The sequence below is a fragment of the Oncorhynchus keta genome, chromosome 9 (genome assembly GCF_023373465.1).
Source record: "Oncorhynchus keta strain PuntledgeMale-10-30-2019 chromosome 9, Oket_V2, whole genome shotgun sequence".
Lineage (NCBI taxonomy): Eukaryota > Metazoa > Chordata > Actinopteri > Salmoniformes > Salmonidae > Oncorhynchus > Oncorhynchus keta.
Genome location: NC_068429.1, coordinates 9,140,201 through 9,161,401, shown reverse-complemented (window position 1 = coordinate 9,161,401; position 21,201 = coordinate 9,140,201). Strand labels below are relative to the sequence as shown.

Here is a 21,201-nt window from a genome sequence, read left to right as displayed (position 1 = left end):
AGAGCAAGGAAGTGCGATACAAACAACACAGAGTTACACATGGGATAAACAAACGTACAGTCAATAACACAATAGAGAAGTCTCCCCCGACAGGTTGCTGGATCGAATCCCTGAGCTGAGAAGGTAAAAATATGTTGTTCTGAACAAGGCAGCTAACTCACTGTTCCCTGGTAGTTCGTCATTGTAAATAAGAATTTGTCCTTAACTGACTTGCCTAGTTAAATACAGGTTAAATAAAATAGATACTACTGCACTGTTGGAGCTAGGAGCACAAGCATTTTTCTACACCTTCAATAACATCTGCTAAGTATGTGACCAATAACATTTTATTAGAATCTCAGGTTCCACCTACTGCTGCTGTGCCCTTTTGCAAGGCACTTGACCCATTCTCTGATCCAAGGGGGAACAAACCACACATAACTTCATGAAACAAATGAAGTTGTATTGGTATTAGTTTTGTAAATACATGAAATCCTGCAAGTCACTGCCATGACTGTAAAACTGCAATTTAAGAATTATTACAACTCCAAAAATATTCTTATTTTGTCCTATGTTTTAATGGTAAGCTTATGGTTAATATAGCAAAGTGAACTTTGGTTCTGTAATTTCCTGCAACACAGACAGACGGCATGGTTGCGTGCTTGTTAACATTTCAGCATTGAAACCTTATGGTTACCAGTAAAATACAGGAAATTCCAAAAATCTGACATTTGTTAGGATCACAATGCTAAACTTGACCTTTGCCCTAAAAAGGTTTTCCGTCTGCCCCTGAATTAAAAGCGAGTAAGTGTTGAACAAGTGCCTGACAGAAAATCACACTCTACTTACTAGTTATAAGTCGATAACTCAGTTTTACACGACTCGTCAAATCTTATCCCACTGAGGTGTGGTCTTCATTTTTTATTTCAGCATATAGAAAGTATTTATAAGCATATATAAACATTTACAAGAATTTTACAAAGGGTTATTTCGTGAAAGTTATTATACAGATTGCTCTTGTTGTTTTGTAGTGGATCGTAAACCCTTTTGATCAATGAAAACCCATATTTCATTCGTTGATCAGCCATTTTTTGAAAGCAACAATTATGAGGTTACATTGGTTTTGGAAAGATAAATGGAGAAATATTTCTCCATGTGTCATTAATGGAAGAATGTATTTTACCATGTCAACCTATTCCTCAATGGGATATTGTAATTCACTCAACAACAACAAAAAAAATATTAAAATTATATTTTTGTGACGCTAATGCCAAACCAAATCAAATCAAACTTTATTTGCCACATGTGCAGAATACGAGTGTAGACTTCACCGTGAAATGCTTACTTACAAGCCCTTACGAGCAGTTCAAGAAGAATACAATATTTACCAAGTAGGCTAATATAAAAGGTAATAATATAAAGTAACACAATAAGAATAACAATAATGAGGCTATATACAGGGTGTTACGGTACAGAGTCAATGTGGAGGCTATATACAGGGTGTTACGGTACAGAGTCAATGTGGAGGCTATATACAGGTGGTACCGGTACAGAGTCAATGTGGAGACTATATACAGGTGGTACCGGTACAGAGTCAATGTGGAGGCTATATACAGGGTGTTACGGTACAGAGTCAGTGTGGAGGCTATATACAGGGTGTTACGGTACAGAGTCAGTGTGGAGGCTATATACAGGGTGTTACGTTACAGAGTCAGTGTGGAGACTATATACAGGGTGTTACGGTACAGAGTCAGTGTGGAGACTATATACAGGGTGTTATGGTACAGAGTCAGTGTGGAGACTATATAGAGGGTGTTACGGTACAGAGTCAATGTGGAGACTATATACAGGGTGTTACGGTACAGAGTCAGTGTGGAGGCTATATACAAGGTGTTACGGTACTGAGTCAGTGTGGAGACTATATACAGGGTGTTATGGTACAGAGTCAGTGTGGAGACTATATACAGGGTGTTACGGTACAGAGTCAATGTGGAGACTATATACAGGGTGTTACGGTACAGAGTCAGTGTGGAGGCTATATACAGGGTGTTACGGTACAGAGTCAATGTGGAGGCTATATACAGGGTGTTACGGTACAGAGTCAGTGTGGAGACTATATACAGGGTGTTACGGTACAGAGTCAGTGTGGAGGCTATATACAGGGTGTTACGGTACAGAGTCAGTGTGGAGGCTATATACAGGGTGTTACGGTACAGAGTCAGTGTGGAGGCTATATACAGGGGGCGCCGGTACAGAGTCAGTGTGGAGGCTATATACAGGGGGCACCAGTACTGAGTCAATGTGGAGGCTATATACAGGGTGTTACGGTACAGAGTCAGTGTGGAGGCTATATACAGGGTGTTACGGTACAGAGTCAGTGTGGAGGCTATATACAGGGTGTTACGGTACAGAGTCAGAGTGGAGGCTATATACAGGGGGCGCCGGTACAGAGTCAGTGTGGAGGCTATATACAGGGGGCACCGGTACTGAGTCAATGTGGAGGCTATATACAGGGTGTTACGGTACAGAGTCAGTGTGGAGGCTATATACAGGGTGTTACGGTACAGAGTCAGTGTGGAGGCTATATACAGGGGGCACCGGTACAGAGTCAGTGTGGAGGCTATATACAGGGTGTTACGGTACAGAGTCAGTGTGGAGGCTATATACAGGGGGCACCGGTACAGAGTCAGTGTGGAGGCTATATACAGGGGGTACCGGTACAGAGTCAATGTGGAGGCTATATACAGGGGGTACCGGTACCGAGTCAGTGTGGAGGCTATATACAGGGGGTACCAGTACAGAGTCAATGTGCAGGGGTACAAGCTAGTTGAGGTAATCTGTACATGTAGGTCGGGGCGAAATGTCAATGTAAATTGTCCGGTGGCGATTTTTTATGAATTGTTCAGCAGTCTAACGGCTTAAGGGTAGAAGCTGTTCAGGAGCCTTTTGGTCCTAGACTTGGTGCTCGGGTACCACTTGCCGTTCGGTAGCAGAGAAAACAGTGTTACGATACGACGCAAATGAAAGATTTGTATTTCACAGTGAAAAGGATCACGATACTTGGGGTTGGTGTGCCGAATGGCATCATGTCGTGAATGCTACAGTGTACTGCATAGCTATATTAGTAGCTGTAGTGCCCGCTTAATGTATGGCACGAGTATAGTCTTGACATGGACGACCTAATATGACTACAAGCAGTAATATGTTCATGTGTATAGTATATACATGTTCTGAAGCCCTTACACATTGTTGACATTGTAGTCATTCAAGCTGATTGCATACAGAGTCCACACCTGGAGTCAATGTGGAGGCTATATACAGGAGGCACCGGTACTGAGTCAGTGTGGAGACTATATACAGGAGGCACCGGTACTGAGTCAGTGTGGAGACTATATACAGGGGGCACCGGTACTGAGTCAATGTGGAGGCTATATACAGGAGGCACCGGTACTGAGTCAGTGTGGAGGCTATATACAGGAGGCACCGGTACTGAGTCAGTGTGGAGACTATATACAGGGGGCACCGGTACTGAGTCAATGTGGAGGCTATATACAGGAGGCACCGGTACTGAGTCAGTGTGGAGACTATATACAGGGGGCACCGGTACTGAGTCAACGTGGAGGCTATATACAGGGTGTTACGGTACAGAGTCAGTGTGGAGGCTATATACAGGGTATTACAGTACAGAGTCAATGTGAAGGCTATATACAGGGGGCACCGGTACCAAGTCAATGTGGAGACTATATACAGGGTGTTACGGTACAGAGTCCGTGTGGAGACTATATACAGGGGGCGCCGGTACCGAGTCAGTGTGGAGGCTATATATAGGGGGTACCGGTACAGAGTCCGTGTGGAGACTATATACAGGGCGTACCTGTACCGAGTCAATGTGGAGACTATATACAGGGTGTTACGGTACAGAGTCCGTGTGGAGACTATATACAGGGGGTACCGGTACCGAGTCAATGTGGAGACTATATACAGGGTGTTACGGTACAGAGTCAATGTGGAGGCTATATACAGGGGGCACCGGTACAGAGTCAATGTGGAGGCTATATACAGGGGGCACCGGTACCGAGTCAATGTGGAGACTATATACAGGGTGTTACGGTACAGAGTCAATGTGGAGACTATATACAGGGGGCACCGGTACAGAGTCAGTGTGGAGGCTATATACAGGGGGTACCGGTACAGAGTCAATGTGGAGGCTATATACAGGGGGTACCGGTACCGAGTCAGTGTGGAGGCTATATACAGGGGGTACCAGTACAGAGTCAATGTGCAGGGGTACAAGCTAGTTGAGGTAATCTGTACATGTAGGTCGGGGCGAAATGTCAATGTAAATTGTCCGGTGGCGATTTTTTATGAATTGTTCAGCAGTCTAACGGCTTAAGGGTAGAAGCTGTTCAGGAGCCTTTTGGTCCTAGACTTGGTGCTCGGGTACCACTTGCCGTTCGGTAGCAGAGAAAACAGTGTTACGATACGACGCAAATGAAAGATTTGTATTTCACAGTGAAAAGGATCACGATACTTGGGGGTTGGTGTGCCGAATGGCATCATGTCGTGAATGCTACAGTGTACTGCATAGCTATATTAGTAGCTGTAGTGCCCGCTTAATGTATGGCACGAGTATAGTCTTGACATGGACGACCTAATATGACTACAAGCAGTAATATGTTCATGTGTATAGTATATACATGTTCTGAAGCCCTTACACATTGTTGACATTGTAGTCATTCAAGCTGATTGCATACAGAGTCCACACCTGGAGTCAATGTGGAGGCTATATACAGGAGGCACCGGTACTGAGTCAGTGTGGAGACTATATACAGGAGGCACCGGTACTGAGTCAGTGTGGAGACTATATACAGGAGGCACCGGTACTGAGTCAGTGTGGAGACTATATACAGGGGGCACCGGTACTGAGTCAATGTGGAGGCTATATACAGGAGGCACCGGTACTGAGTCAGTGTGGAGGCTATATACAGGAGGCACCGGTACTGAGTCAATGTGGAGACTATATACAGGGGGCACCGGTACTGAGTCAATGTGGAGACTATATACAGGGGGCACCGGTACTGAGTCAATGTGGAGGCTATATACAGGAGGCACCGGTACTGAGTCAGTGTGGAGGCTATATACAGGAGGCACCGGTACTGAGTCAGTGTGGAGACTATATACAGGGGGCACCGGTACTGAGTCAGTGTGGAGACTATATACAGGGGGCACCGGTACTGAGTCAATGTGGAGGCTATATACAGGAGGCACCGGTACTGAGTCAGTGTGGAGACTATATACAGGGGGCACCGGTACTGAGTCAATGTGGAGGCTATATACAGGAGGCACCGGTACTGAGTCAGTGTGGAGGCTATATACAGGAGGCACCGGTACAGAGTCAGTGTGGAGACTATATACAGGGGGCACCGGTACTGAGTCAATGTGGAGGCTATATACAGGAGGCACCGGTACTGAGTCAGTGTGGAGGCTATATACAGGAGGCACCGGTACTGAGTCAATGTGGAGGCTATATACAGGAGGCACCGGTACTGAGTCAATGTGGAGGCTATATACAGGAGGCACCGGTACTGAGTCAGTGTGGAGACTATATACAGGAGGCACCGGTACTGAGTCAATGTGGAGGCTATATACAGGAGGCACCGGTACTGAGTCAGTGTGGAGGCTATATACAGGGGGCACCGGTACTGAGTCAATGTGGAGGCTATATACAGGAGGCACCGGTACTGAGTCAGTGTGGAGGCTATATACAGGGGGCACCGGTACTGAGTCAGTGTGGAGACTATATACAGGGGGCACCGGTACTGAGTCAATGTGCAGGGGTACAAGCTAGTTGAGGTAATCTGTATTGCTGATTGCATACAGAGTCCACACCTTATCATGTTTTGTTTTACCCAGAATGGTATCAGTCTCTGCTGTGTACATTATCACTAAGTTTATAGTGCATTTTTTAAAGAGGAAGTAGGAGAAAGGGACAAAGATATTAAATGTTGCGTAATTCCACGCATTGAGGGGATGGACATTGATTCCATGTTAAAACACACTACATTAATGTCCAACAACTCAATGCTGTCAACCTGATCTCTGACACAGGAACCTGCAAAGCATAGTGTTGGTAACATTGTGCATTGATGTGGGAATGTATAAAAAAAACTTCCTTGTCTTTCACAGCACAGATTGAGAAAGCAGTTGTTGTTGTTGTTGGGGGTTAACTGCCTTGCTGAAGAGCACATTTTTTCCCGCCTTGCCGGCTTGGGGATTTGAACCAGCAGCCTTTCGGTTACTGGCCCAACACTCTTAAGCACTAGGGCCAACTGACTTAGACCTATAGGTTCTGAATTAACTGTTCTTATCTACAATTAGCCTGTTTTCCTGACATACGGTCCCTGACTTGTATTATATGTATAAGAGCTATAACACATACAATGTGTATGTCCTAAACCTAAACCATAACAAATGAGGAAAAACAAAACGTGCACCCCGGGGGCCAGGACCGAGTTTGGGAAACTCTGTTGTCGGCTACATGTTTTGCGCAATGGGGAAAGTGATGTCCTTGGGCATGCGCGGTAGCATGTGCATACTTGAGGCATTTAAATCCTATGGTAAACATCTCCGAACGTTTACAAGCTGACATTCTTTGGAGAGTAAAGATGATGGTATGGGTGACATGGATGTTTACTACATTTGCCGCGGGATTATTTGCAATTCTGGTATTCCAAAGGATGAATTACCCATTGTTTTGGGTGGATTTGATTTATTACCTAAACCTTCGGAAGGTTGGAAAGGCGTTGAAGTCTCGTATGCAGAGAGGAGTCACCACTTACCTCGATAGCTTTCTTTACCAGGCAAAGAAGATACCTGACAAGGCTTTTATAGTGTTTGAGGGTCAAACGCTCACTTACCAGGACGTTGATAAAAGAAGCAACCAATTTGCTAAAGTTTTCAGAACCGAAGGTGGCTTGAAGAAGGGTGATATTGTCGCTCTTCTGATGAGCAATGAGCCTGATTTTATTTGTGTGTGGTTCGGACTCAGTAAACTGGGCTGCGAGGTCGCTTTCCTCAATTTCAATATCAAATCCAAATCGCTCCAATTTTGTTTTGAAAGTTGCGGAGCGAAATCGCTCGTCGTAGGCGCAGGTAATTATTATTGCTGTCAATCAAGATAGTGTCAAAAAGTGTTACGTATTTGACACATGTCTACCTGCATTTTCAGAATATGTAACAAGCTCAAACATATGCACGACGTCTTGCACGATTTGGGCATGTTGAACCACGTTCACATTTGAATGCCATAACTTCATATTAGTAGAGGAAACATTGCATAATTACTCCGATGTTTTTGAATGTAGTAAAGCTGCATGGTTTGATGTTACGTACTGTTCGCAACTGCGTTGCGTATCAATGTGCACTGGTGGTTGTAAATATATATATATTTTTTTATAATAATGAGGGTGATACTGTAATCTGATGGTCAATGTAGGCTGTTGTATTCAAACACCTGTGGACACAGGGATACCGTTAGTATACATACATACATACATACATACATACATACATACATACATCTCCTGAATGTGAAACGGATCTTCATAGCATTTCATGGACAATGATTTATATTGAATTTAACCTTTATTCCCAGGTGAGCACATAGTAATATAAAATATTGTTATTTTACAGATTTACATTTAGTTCATTGCGAGAGGCCAAAGTTCTTCTGAGCATTTCAAAGGATAACTAGATTAAGTTAGTATGCATAGAAGAGGCTTGTGTTTCCATTCACCAAAACACTTCGCCACCAAAGCATGCCGTCATGCACGTTATTGCTCAAATAAGAGATTGAACGGCATTGAGCAATTTATCCATACTCTCTCAGTTTTTCTTAAATGTACTATATTAAAAATATTATAGTCTTCTTATTCAATAGAGGCTTTTCACATCATGCTCATGACATTGTAGAGGTCAATCTATATGTACTATATAAACTCACGGCAGGAATGAAATATTTAAAGTGCATGCACAACTAAGACCCTTACTCAATTCAACTGGCTTTAAGTTTGGTTTGAATAATGTCTTGTGTGAACCAGGGTGGGTATTTTGTTTGAGTTATAATGCCTTATGTGAATGAGGGTAGGTATTTTTTGTATCTTACATTTGATGTCATATATATATATATATATATTTTAACCTTTGTTTAACTAGGCAAGTCAGTTAAGAACAAATTCTTATTTTCAATGACTGCCTAGGAACACTGGGTTAACTGCCTGTTCAGGGGCAGAACGACATATTTGTAGCTTGTCAGCTCGGGGGTTTGAACTAGCAACCTTCTGGTTACTAGTCCAATGCTCTAACCACCAGGCTACCCTGCCGCCCCAGCAGGAGGTCGGCTAGCCCGGCCGGGCAGGGCGGCAGCTAGCCCACAGGGCAACGGCGGCGGCGGCAAGCCTATTGGTCAGAGCATTGGGCCCATAATCGAAAGGTTGCTCGTTCAGATCCCTGAGCCGAAAGGTGTTAGAAATCTGTTGATCTGCCCTTTAGCTTGTAGCAGCAGGGAATGTACCTTATATTTCCAAATAGAGCATGTACAAGTAATCCCTAGCTAGGGTTGCAACGTTTTGGTAATGTTCCCAGGTTCTCCAGAAATCCTGGTTGGAGGTTCTGGACTTCCTGTTTATTTCCTCCTGATTCCTGGAATCTTCTGACCAGGATTTCTGAAAAGATGGGAATTTTGGTAAAAGTTACTGGAATTTTGCTACCCTACCCCCAACATTCACTTTTATTTTTTTTCTCTCATACAGATTTGGTGAGTTCACTGGGCGAGGTGTTACCCTCTCTAAAGGCGAATACCATTGAGGTGTGGGTCACGGACATTGTCTGCCCTCATGAAGGGGTCAACACGTTACTGGACAAGGTGGAGCAGGCCTCAGACATGGCCTTACCTGACTGTCCTAGAGCTGACCTCATGTCCAACTTCCTGTTCATCTTCACATCAGGAACAACCGGTAGTACACTAATCCTTACAACAGATAGAACAGATAGAGGGATATAGAGAGAGCTTGTATCAAAGAACAGTAGTCTGGATTCGAACCTCTGCTGAAACTATAGACGCGTTACCACAAGACCAACCAGGCCACAGTAGTACGTTATTCTGATACGGCCAACTTCATATCAGGAAGAACGGGTGCAGTCGACTCCAAAAGATGCTGTGAATGCTTACACTAAACTATAGCACTGGCCGCTTAAAAAAAATGATTTAGAGAATGTATTTCATTTATATGGCTTGGAGTTGGCATCCTCCAGAGGTGACAGTAACCATAAATAATTAAAAACTGGAATCTGGAAAATTCTCTTTGCAATTGCATTGTAAATGTTGTATTTATTTTGATGTCGACTTGAATATGAATGCGGGGTCATTACTCCATATCTTAAACATTGTTCTCAAGGCAAAAGGTGAATGGATGGGAATTTGCATAGATACGGAAACATAGTATCTGGAATAAAAATAATTTGCCTGGATATTCACTGCAAACGTTTGCATGAAGACGGAAACTAGCCTACAGCTATTATCAGACAACACAAGGGAAGAGAACCTACATGTCTGTCTGCCAATACCCTGCGATAGAGGCCCGAGAAGGGAAAATAGCTATGGGTACCCTATGGCACTAGGTTGAAAGCCTGTTCTTCCACGCCGAAAGGCACAAGTCAGCAGCACGTCTATTAAGCCGGACAGATTTCTGTCATTTATTCCAAGCTGGCACCACACGCTCACTTTTAACAGCTCTGTTCAACACCAATATAAGGAGGGGTTTTCCTAGCCAACCCGGGTTCCCAAGGAGAGTTGTAATTCACAGTGTCTGAAACAACTTAATTTTACTGAGAAGAAAATGTGCTTCAAATTGATATCAAGCTAACTTTTTCTTCGGCGTCTAGTACTGGTGAATTTGTGCTAAATGTGTATAAATGTTTGCCAATGCCCCTTCATTACCAGGGGTTTTCCATGGCTTTGCCGGGAGAGGGCTTTACTAGGGCTCTGTGCAGTAGTAAAACAAGACCCACACCCTGTTAAAAGAGACAGGCCACTTCCAAGAATGTTGCTGAACCTTGACCTTTACTGTAGACTTCATAAAAGAGACACCAAGGACCTTAAGGTCAATTGTATTTTGGTGTGGACCTAGAAGTCAGAGAGGGACTACCTGGACTTGTCCAATAAGAAATGGTAATTTTAGTTTTCCGTTGCAAAATGTAAAAAAATTAATGTTTTTGCCGTTTGCGGCTTTGCCACATTGGATGAAGCCAAATCTCTTCTGATGAAACATTGTTCATGTCCAAATTGTTATCATTTCATTGTGCTATAACTGGTTGAGTGAGGGTGGCAGCTAGCCGGCGGTCGGCTAGCCCGGCCGGGCAGGGCGGGGTCGGAGGTCGGGCAGGGCGGGGTCGGAGGTCGGCTAGGCCGGGCAGGGCGGGGTCGGAGGTCGGGCAGGGCGGGGTCGGAGGTCGGCTAGGCCGGGCAGGGCGGGGTCGGAGGTCGGCTAGGCCGGGCAGGTCGGAGGTCGGCTAGGCCGGGCAGGGCGGGGTCGGAGGTCGGCTAGGCCGGGCAGGTCGGAGGTCGGCTAGGCCGGGCAGGTCGGCTAGGCCGGGCAGGTCGGCTAGGCCGGGCAGGTCGGCTAGGCCGGGCAGGTCGGCTAGGCCCGGGCAGGGCGGGGTCGGAGGTCGGCTAGGTCGGGCAGGGCGGGGTCGGAGGTCGGGCAGGGCGGGGTCGGAGGTCGGCTAGCCCGGGCGGGGACGGAGGTCGGCTAGCCCGGCCGGGCGGGGACGGAGGTCGGCTAGCCCGGCCGGGCGGGGACGGAGGTCGGCTAGCCCGGCCGGGCGGGGGCGGCAGCTAGCCCACAGGGCAACGGCGGCGGCGGCAAGCCTAATGGTTAGAGCATTGGGCCCATAATCGAAAGGTTGCTCATTCAGATCCCTGAGCCGAAAGGTGTTAGAAATCTGTTGATCTGCCCTTATTGCTCCACAGGGTTACTGTCAGGAATGGCTGGTCCCTGGCTGGGACCCCACTCTCTCAGGAGGAGTTGGGATATGAAACGGGACAGATATAACCTCCTGTTTGACCGTTGTCCAACCAATGCTCCAATCTATTCTCATACTTTCAGTCAAGTTTTGTTCATGCAGATACAATAAACATAACTGTTGGTGCTGTGTGCCTTTGGCAGTTTGAGGGAAAAGCTTTTAAACTCTTCAGTAGAAATCAATGATGTCATAATGTGAGAATGTTTAATGTCACGTGGCTATTATGAGTGGTGTAGTTTTCATCCACTCCGTGCTGTTTTCCCATTGGTACAGCTCTATGATCAACTTCCCCGCCCTCAATCCTATCCTTAACCATTTAGTGGGGAGAATGCAAAACTGACCCAAGATCAGCATCTCTAGAGGCATCTTCACTGTACACTCTTTTTTTTTTTGTCTTTCAGGACTTCCCAAGGCAGCCCGGGTGGGCCATCTCAAAGCAGTCATGTGCATGGCCTTCCTTCGTCTGTGCGGGGCCCGTTCGGATGACAACATTTACATCACTCTGCCCTTATACCACATGACCGCCTCTCTTCTGGGTATTGGTGGATGTATACAGCTCGGTGAGTAACACTTTTCAATACATTCTTCCTGCTGATATGTTGACGCCACAGCTTGTCATCAGAAGTCGCACTAAAAACAGGACCCCAAAACATTTTTAAAAATCATGTGATTGAATTGAGACTGGTAAACTGTATTGCACTTTAAAGTATTCCCTCAGCAGCCGTGACTGTATTCGTAGCAGAGGCTGTGTCACTAATTCAGTGGACTACAGTGCATGCGCAGAATAACAAACTGCACCTATTCTAGGTTCCATGACACACATGGGTTCAGATAATGAGATGTTACAACTGTTTTCCTTTAGCCTGCCTGAATTGCCAGGTGGGAGGGGTTTGCACTTTTGAGACTTTCCTATTGGTTTCATTGCAGTCGGCGAGTTCAATCAAGCACGTATACAGTGTTTTCTCTCTGTCTCTCTCTCTCTCTGTCTCTCTCTCTCTCTGTCTCTCTCTCTCTCTCTCTCTCTCTGTCTCTCTCTCTCTCTGTCTCTCTCTCTCTCTCTCTCTGTCTCTGTCTCTCTCTCTCTCTCTGTCTCTCTCTGTCTCTCTCTCTCTCTGTCTCTCTCTCTCTCTGTCTCTCTCTCTGTCTCTCTGTCTCTCTCTCTCTCTGTCTCTCTGTCTCTCTCTCTATATATATATATATATATATATATACACACAGAGAGATGTCAGTATTTTAACCCAGGTTGGCTCCCAATATTTGTTGCCACATATACATTAGTGTACAGACCAGTGGTTCCCAAATGACAGGCCTCTTCCTGCTGTTCCTTCTCCTGCTGTTGGGTTGCCTGCCAGCTCCTCCCAGGTCATGACTTCAAAACAAGGTTTTTTGTTTTGTCCGGATGGTCACGAGCGCAGTCCCCCCCAAAAAGTTCTGAGTTCTAGAACCAAAGGAAGTCCAGAATTACCCCGCTCAAGGTTCCTATTTTCTCAATGGGGACCGTTTGACTGGTTCCCAGCTAGCTAACTAGATTTCCCACAGTGTAATTTTAGCATGGAGGGAAAATATGTGGCAGTGGGGGAAATCTGACAAAAGTCGCACAATTCCTGGAAGTGCAACCATACATACCCGTGCGTTGTAGATTCCGGGGTTAGGATGTGGTAGCAGAAAACCAAAAGTATCATGGGTGTCTATATTGTCATAGGGTTAGGCACTTCAACATGATGTCATAGTCTCATTTCAACGATAGTAAATACAGTTTAGGGCTCCTAAATGTGCCATCCAGCTGCCCACCCGAAACAAAGGTCCTATCAAAGGTAAAGAGATGAGGAATATGTTAAAACACATGTTAAAACGCGTGTTAAAACACATGACGGATATAAAAACGCGTGAGGAATATGTTAAAATGCATGTTAAAACGCGTGAGGAATATGTTAAAATGCATGTTAAAACGCGTGAGGAATATGTTAAAATGCATGTTAAAACGCATGAGGAATATGTTAAAATGCATGTTAAAACGCATGAGGAATATGTTAAAACGCATGATCACTGTTGGTGGGGGAGGATTATCTGATTTACAAATTTTAAAGTTAAATAAATAAACGTTTATTTGTGTTGTTATGGTGACTAATGTAACGTTACTCTAACATGTATTTTCTTTTATTGTGTTTCCAGGGGCAACGTGCATATTGAAAAATAAGTTTTCTGCCAGTCAATTCTGGAAAGACTGTGTGAAACATAATGTGACTGTATTTCAATATGTTGGAGAGCTCTGTCGCTACCTGGTCAACCAACCTGTGGTAAGACCTTATATTCATCACTCTGGTTCGTCTGGGGGGGGGGGTTCCCACTCACTTTTCACACGTTATTTAGTTAAATTAGTCTCTTGAGTAGGCCGAGTGAGAAGATTTGGAATTGACTCTGGACATGAACGCTAGCCCAGTGCCCATGTGCTAGCCCAGTGCCCATGTGCTAGCCCAGTGCCCATGTGCTAGCCCAGTGCCCATGTGCTAGCCCAGTGCCCATGTGCTAGCCCAGTGCCCATGTGCTAGCCCAGTGCCCATGTGCTAGCCCAGTGCTCTTCAATCCTGGTCATGGAGACGCCGCTGAGTTTGTGCTGGGCTAGGACAAAAGCCTGCACTCCCTGTGGGTCTCCAGGACAAGGATTAAAGAGATTACTTCTATAATATCACAGTACACTACTAGTATATTGTAGGTCCTACAGGGTAAAACCTCAAGTTGACTTTACAATTTCGTAACTACACAGTAATAACCAGTGTAAACTACACAGTAATAACCAGTGTAAACTACACAGTAATAACCAGTGTAAACTACACAGTAATAACCAGTGTAAACTACACAGTAATAACCAGTGTAAACTACACAGTAATAACCAGTGTAAACAACGTAGTAGTTACATCACTGCTTTGTAATTACTCAGTAATAGATTCTGAGTGTTTTGTCTTATCTGTTTTCTGTAGGTCCCTGAGGAGAGTGCCCACAAAGTGCGTGTTGCAGCAGGGAGTGGTCTGAGGGCAGATGTCTGGAGGGAGTTTGCCAGACGCTTTGGGAAGATCAATGTCCGGGAAGCCTACGGTTTAACTGAGGCCAGCATTGGCTTTGTCAACTACACCAATGAAATAGGACCCATCGGAAGGGCGGGCTACTTCAACAAGGTCAGGCATAGAGCACTTTGCTTTGTAATTAACTGGGATTGGTTTAGATCACTTAGATACCCAAACGATAAAACTCGCAGGCCTGCTACGCTGGACGAAGAACTTTTGCAGCGAGTGAGACTCTCCTGTTCGTGTAACTCTTTCCTGTAGTCAACGACCAGAAGCGCCCTCTTTTGCCTCATGGGTGGAATTGTATTAATATATTTCATTATAAACAAATATTATTATTATTGTGTGTGCACACAGAGGTTGATGCACGCAGAGGTTGATTCATGTCTTCTCTTCATGTTTCTTCAACTAAAAACCAACAACATAATCTGTATTATCGACAGCGTCGGCCTCTCTGTGGGCGTCGGCCTCTCTGTGGGCGTCGGCCTCTCTGTGGGCGTCGGCCTCTCTGTGGGCGTCTGCCTCTCTGTGGGCGTCTGCCTCTCTGTGGGCGTCTGCCTCTCTGTGGGCGTCGGCCTCTCTGTGGGCGTCGGCCTCTCTGTGGGCGTCGGCCTCTCTGTGGGCGTCGGCCTCTCTGTGTATCTTTTATCGAATACGGACTATTTCTAGCCCCATCTTTGACACTTTTTGTTTCATTGTCATGCAGCTTAATATGCCCTTTGAGTTCTTGAGCTGTGATCCCCAAACATATGAGCCGATACGGACCGACTCAGGACGATGTGTCAAAGCAAATAAAGGTAAACAAAGGTTTATAAAATAGGATCATTTCTGATGATGGCTCTTATGCACTATTTGATGTACAGCTTCATAGAATTGCATTGATGTGTGTGTGTGTGTGTGTGTGTGTGTGTGTGTGTGTGTGTGTGTGTGTGTGTGTGTGTGTGTGTGTGTGCGCATAAATACATGTCCCATGTATGTGAAATACCCTCAAATAAAAGGTTATATTCTGTACTGTCGCCTCACATATATATATACTGTATATATATTACTGTATATATGTATATAAATAAATAAAAACCTGCCTGTTTGTGTCTGCAGGAGAGACGGGCCTCCTGGTGGCCCAGGTGTCGGTCATGATATGTATATATATATATGTATGTACAGTGCCTTGCGAAAGTATTCGGCCCCCTTGAACTTTGCGACCTTTTGCCACATTTCAGGCTTCAAACATAAAGATATAAAACTGTATTTTTTTGTGAAGAATCAACAACAAGTGGGACACAATCATGAAGTGGAATGACATTTATTGGATATTTCAAACTTTTTTAACAAATCAAAAACTGAAAAATTGGGCGTGCAAAATTATTCAGCCCCTTTACTTTCAGTGCAGCAAACTCTCTCCAGAAGTTCAGTGAGGATCTCTGAATGATCCAATGTTGACCTAAATAACTAATGATGATAAATACAATCCACCTGTGTATAATCAAGTCTCCGTATAAATGCACCTGCACTGTGATAGTCTCAGAGGTCCGTTAAAAGCGCAGAGAGCATCATGAAAAACAAGGAACACACCAGGCAGGTCCGAGATACTGTTGTGAAGAAGTTTAAAGCCGGATTTGGATACAAAAAGATTTACCAAGCTTTAAACATCCCAAGGAGCACTGTGCAAGTGATAATATTGAAATGGAAGGAGTATCAGACCACTGCAAATCTACCAAGACCTGGCCGTCCCTCTAAACTTTCAGCTCATACAAGGAGAAGACTGATCAGAGATGCAGCCAAGAGGCCCATGATCACTCTGGATGAACTGCAGAGATCTACAGCTGAGGTGGGAGACTCTGTCCATAGGACAACAATCAGTCGTATATTGCACAAATCTGGCCTTTATGGAAGAGTGGCAAGAAGAAAGCCATTTCTTAAAGATATCTATAAAAGGTGTTGTTTAAAGTTTGCCACAGGCCACCTGGGAGACACACCAAACATGTGGAAGAAGGTGCTCTGGTCAGATGAAACCAAAATGGAACTTTTTGGCAACAATGCAAAACGTTATGTTTGGCGTAAAAGCAACACAGCTCATCACCCTGAACACACCATCCCCACTGTCAAACGTGGTGGCAGAATCATGGTTTGGGCCTGCTTTTCTTCAGCAGGGACAGGGAAGATGGTTAAAATTGATGGGAAGATGGATGGAGCCAAATACAGGACCATTCTGGAAGAAAACCTGATGTAGTCTGCAAAAGACCTGAGACTGGGACGGAGATTTGTCTTCCAACAAGACAATGATCCAAAACATAAAGCAAAATCTACAATGGAATGGTTCAAAAATAAACATATCAAGGTGTTAGAATGGCCAAGTCAAAGTCCAGACCTGAATCCAATTGAGAATCTGTGGAAAGAACTGAAAACTGCTGTTCACAAATGCTCTCCAACCTCACTGAGCTCGAGCTGTTTTGCAAGGAGGAATGGGAAAAAATGTCAGTCTCTTGATGTGCAAAACTGATAGACATACCCCAAGCGACTTACAGCTGTAATCGCAGCAAAAGGTGGCGCTACAAAGTATTAACTTAAGGGGGCTGAATAATTTTACACGCCCAATTTTTCAGTTTTTGATTTGTTAAAAAAGTTTGAAATATCCAATAAATGTCGTTCCACTTCATGATTGTGTCCCACTTGTTGTTAATTCTTCACAAAAAAATACAGTTTTATATCTTTATGTTTTGAAGCCTGAAATGTGGCAAAAGGTCGCAAAGTTCAAGGGGGCCGAATACTTTCGCAAGGCACTGTATATGAATGAATAAATAAAAACCTGCCTGTTTGTGTCTGCAGGAGAGACGGGCCTCCTGGTGGCCCAGGTGTCGGTCATGAATCCTTTCCTGGGGTATGCTGGGAATACGCTTCAGTCAGAGAAGAAGCTCCTCAGGGACGTGTTCAAAGAGGGAGACGTGTACTTTAACACTGGAGATCTCATGCTTCAGGACCACAGAGACTTTGTCTACTTCCGTGACCGTATCGGAGATACCTTCAGGTAAAGTGGATGTAGCCCTATGCAGTGTTTCTCAACTCGATTCTTCAAAGGGTAGTTCAGTGCTTATCAGACCGTGTGTTCAAAGTACTTGTTTTCTTTCAAATATGTTGACTGTTGGGTTGACCTAGGTCGGTGGTGGGTGGGTGGGGGGTGATTGACTCCGTGTATTCTCATTTGGATTGTGAAGCTAAAACGATTAATTTTCGAAATGAAAGATTTGAGGGTAGTTTCACACGTGTTTTTAACATTTAGAAATGAATGCACTTTATGTATCTCGTCTCCCATTTTGAAGGTGTCATAAGTATTTGGACAAATTCACTTACCATCCAGGCCAGCCAACCCCTCCCCTAACCTGGATGACGCTGAGCCAACTGTGCGCTGCCTCATGGGTCTCCCGGTCATTGGTGTATTAAAAGTAGTGAAAAGTGTAGTATTTGGATGCACATTCCTTAGTACGCAATGACAACATCAAGCTTGTGAATTGCATTTGCAGTTTGTTTTGGTTGTGTTTCAGAATATTTAGTGCCCAATAGAAATGAATGGTAAATAATGTCATGTGTAACTTTCTCACAATCATTATTCAGGATTCATTCGTGATGATCCGTAATCGTGGTAGCATCCCATCCATTAATGTAGATTTTTTTTATTTACAATAAAACTCCAAAATAACACAACATTAATTACCATTTAATTTCCGTTGGGTACAATATAATCTGAAACACAAACAATAAGTGCACCCAACAAATTTGGACTAGATACATTCATTCCTAAACGGTGAAACAGATATATGAAAATACCCTCAAATTAAAGGTGACATTCTGTACTGTCTCCTCCTCATTTTAAACATTTGATCTCAAATCCAAAATGCCAGAGTATAGAGCCACATTCTAAAGTTGTAGCTTCACTGTCCAAATAAATACGTAGAGGACTGTATATATTCTCAATACATTTTGGGGTCGAAGTGTAAACAGTGTATCTCTGCAACCAATGGTGTGGGATGTGGACACATCGCCAACATAAGATCATGTACGAATTTCCCCCCAATTGTTTTTGTTGTTGAAGGGGACAAACATTACTTTAAACATTTTGTTTGTAAATAATTGACTGAACTCTGTCTACCAGTAGTCACACAATGTACCTGTTGATTTTATACAGCATCGCTTAGTAGGACCCCTTTGCATTAGGAACACAGAAGTTCAAATCAACTTTTATTTGTCACAGAGACATGGTTAGCAGATGTTAATGCGAGTGTAGAGAAATGCTTGTGGTGTAGCAAAATGCTTGTGTCGAAGTCGTTGCAGATTACCAGACGTTTTTATGAGTAGTTAGGATATTTGATTGATGAAGGAATCTAGCCTGGGTACCAGACTGTTCACCAAGGCTACATTGTTGCTATGGCAAGACATTGACTTGTTCGCTAAAGCAGAATCAGACTAGTAACCAGGTAACCAAGTCAAAAAGCGGGCCTCCCGAGTGGCGCAGCGGTCTAAGGCATCACTACAGACCCGGGTTCGATCTCAGGCTGTGTCGCAGCCGGCCGTGACTGGGAGACCCATGAGGCAGCGCACAGTTGGCTCAGCGTCGTCCAGGTTAGGGGAGGGGTTGGCTGGCCTGGATGTCTAGTCCCATCACGCACTATTTTTATGTATTTTTATTTCACATTTTATTTAACCAGGTTGGCCAGTCGAGAACAAGTTCTCATTTTCAACTTTGACCTGGCCAAGATAAAGCAAAGCAGTGCGACACAAACCACAACACATGGAATAAACAAACATACAGTCAATAATACAGTAGAAAAATCTATATGCAGCATGTGCAAATGGAATAAACAAACGTACAGTCAATAACACAGTAGAGAAGTCTATATACAGTGTGTGCAAATGAGGTAAGATTAGCGACTCCTTGTGGTGGGCCGGGTACATGCACGTTGACTTCAGTCGGCAGTTATACGGTGTTTCCTCCGACACATTGGTGCGGCCGGCTTCCGGGTTAAGCGAGAAGTGTGTCGAGAAGCAGTGCGGCTTGTTTCGGAGGACGCACGGCTCTCTACCTTCGACTTCTACAGAGTCCGTACAGGAGTTGCGGCGATGGGACAAGACTGTAACTACCAATTGGGCAGAAAAAGGGGTAAATGTAACCAAGCTTAAAAGAGTCTGAGTGGTCCTTCTGTAGCACAGTTGGTAGAGCATGGCGCTTGTAACGCCAGGGTAGTGGGTTCGATTCCCGGGACCACCCATACGTAGAATGTATGCACACATGACTGTAAGTCGCTTTGGATAAAAGCGTCTGCTAAATGGCATATATTATTTATATTATTATTTTTGAATATTTCAGTGTATCTGTCATTTACCGTTTACATATGTGGCATCACCATCACCATTCCTCATTTTGTCTTCGTCCACTGAGCTTCATTTTCTAATGCGATCAGCACGGGTCGTCCCCCTCTGTTGTTTCTCTTCATTCAAGCGTTCAATTGCTCAGGCATTCATCACGATGGCAGCCTTGCACATCATCCCCTGTTGTCCTTTAGTAGCTTCCCCTCCAGTCATGCAAATGAGCTCCTGAACTGAGGGACACCCCACAGAGAATCAGGCACCGTTTGTCCCCCCTTACTCTCCAGACTGGGTTCAAATACTATTTAAAATCATTTCAAATATGATAGCCAGGCTTAATTGAGCTTGCCTGACCCAATGGAACCAATAGACTAACCGCAAAGTGCACTTCGATCATCTGGCTCGCAAGGCAATCGAAGGCAAACGCTTCAAAGTATTTGAAAGATTCCTAATAGTTTTTGAACCCAGGTCTGTTCCTCTACTCCTTCCCTTTAACTCTTTGGCATTTTGGTGGAAGCGCTGGCTTGAGTCTAATTCAAGTTGGCAAACCAGTGACCAAGGGAAAGTCCCCTTTTTTCCCCTCTCTTCACCTCTGCCATTCCACGGTCCATTCACAAAATCCAGCAGAGTGACGCAAGGCCCTCCTCCAAGAGCGGACGAGGGGGAATGCCTTTCAACCAGACCTGGGCTCAAACACTATTTGAAATCTTTCAAATACTTTTGAGTGTTTGCTTTAGCCTTCCTGGAGGGGGCCAGGTGGGAAGGGTTTGCAGTTTTGGGACTTTGCTATTCATTCCATTGCAGTTGGCTAGCTCAATCAAACAAAACAAGCCTTTCATCCCTCTAATCATGGTAACCACTTCCCATGAAGACCTTGGGTCGGACCCCCTCCGGGAACTGTGGCATCGGGAATGGGGGGTGAGGGAAGTTGGGGGGGTCTTGATTTTACGTGGAGTGTAGCACTCTGAACTTAACAGCAGACCGGGGTTCAAATACTATGTATCTATCTCATATATATGAGATATATATGTGTGTATATATATTAATGAGATAGATACATAGTATTTGAACCCCGGTCTGATGATAAGTTCAGAGTGCTACAGAGTTCCCGGAGGGGGTCCGGCCCAAGGTCTTCATGGGAAGTGGTTACCATGATTAGTGGGATGAAAGGCTTGTTAGGGGGTCAAAAGCTTCTGTCGTTTGAGCGTCCCCATGTCACAATGCCATCGCTTGTCTCCCTCTGCTCTTTGGCAATGTTTGGTGTATTGCCCAAGTACCCAAGTGTGACGCAGGACTAGGCAATGAGCCACACAACTGCTTTGTTGCTACCTTGAAGACTGCAAGTCTTTTGGGATTGTGGTGTGTGTACGTTTGTGCCATGCTGTGTCCCCCCTAGCAATTTAAAAGTATTTGTCTGGCAAAATAATGCAGAGAATCTTTTAAATTTCTAACCCTGTAAAATAGTCTGATGTAAATTATTATTTTAAAGTGAATGGCGTGGTAATATCAATGTCTGGAATCTCTAAATGTATTTTTAGAAGGCATACAGTATTACGGACTTCACTCAGTTAAGTTGTATTAAAGGGATATTCCACCTAAATACTTTTATATGTTTCCGAACCTTGAAAGTAATCCTTTAATTTAGTGCCAATATTTCCAATTGATTTGAGATTGAGGCCAGATTGATGTCATATGGACTTAATGCCACTTGAAGGTTTGA

The 21,201-nt window shown here is 44.4% G+C and overlaps 1 protein-coding gene across 2 annotated transcripts in view; it reads left to right on the top strand.

The window, feature by feature from the left end:
* Window positions 1-6,561: 6,561 nt before the first annotated feature.
* Window positions 6,562-21,201, top strand: part of LOC118387246 (long-chain fatty acid transport protein 6) — a 28,587-nt gene continuing 13,947 nt past the window's right edge. For both annotated transcript variants that reach the window (XM_052525089.1, XM_052525090.1), the window contains exons 1-7: window positions 6,562-7,131; window positions 8,790-8,993; window positions 11,463-11,621; window positions 13,234-13,358; window positions 14,040-14,234; window positions 14,830-14,920; window positions 16,950-17,148. In XM_052525089.1, the coding sequence (XP_052381049.1) occupies window positions 6,594-7,131; window positions 8,790-8,993; window positions 11,463-11,621; window positions 13,234-13,358; window positions 14,040-14,234; window positions 14,830-14,920; window positions 16,950-17,148 (1,511 nt within the window). In that variant the 5' untranslated portion in view covers window positions 6,562-6,593. The remainder of the gene's footprint in view (window positions 7,132-8,789; window positions 8,994-11,462; window positions 11,622-13,233; window positions 13,359-14,039; window positions 14,235-14,829; window positions 14,921-16,949; window positions 17,149-21,201) is intronic.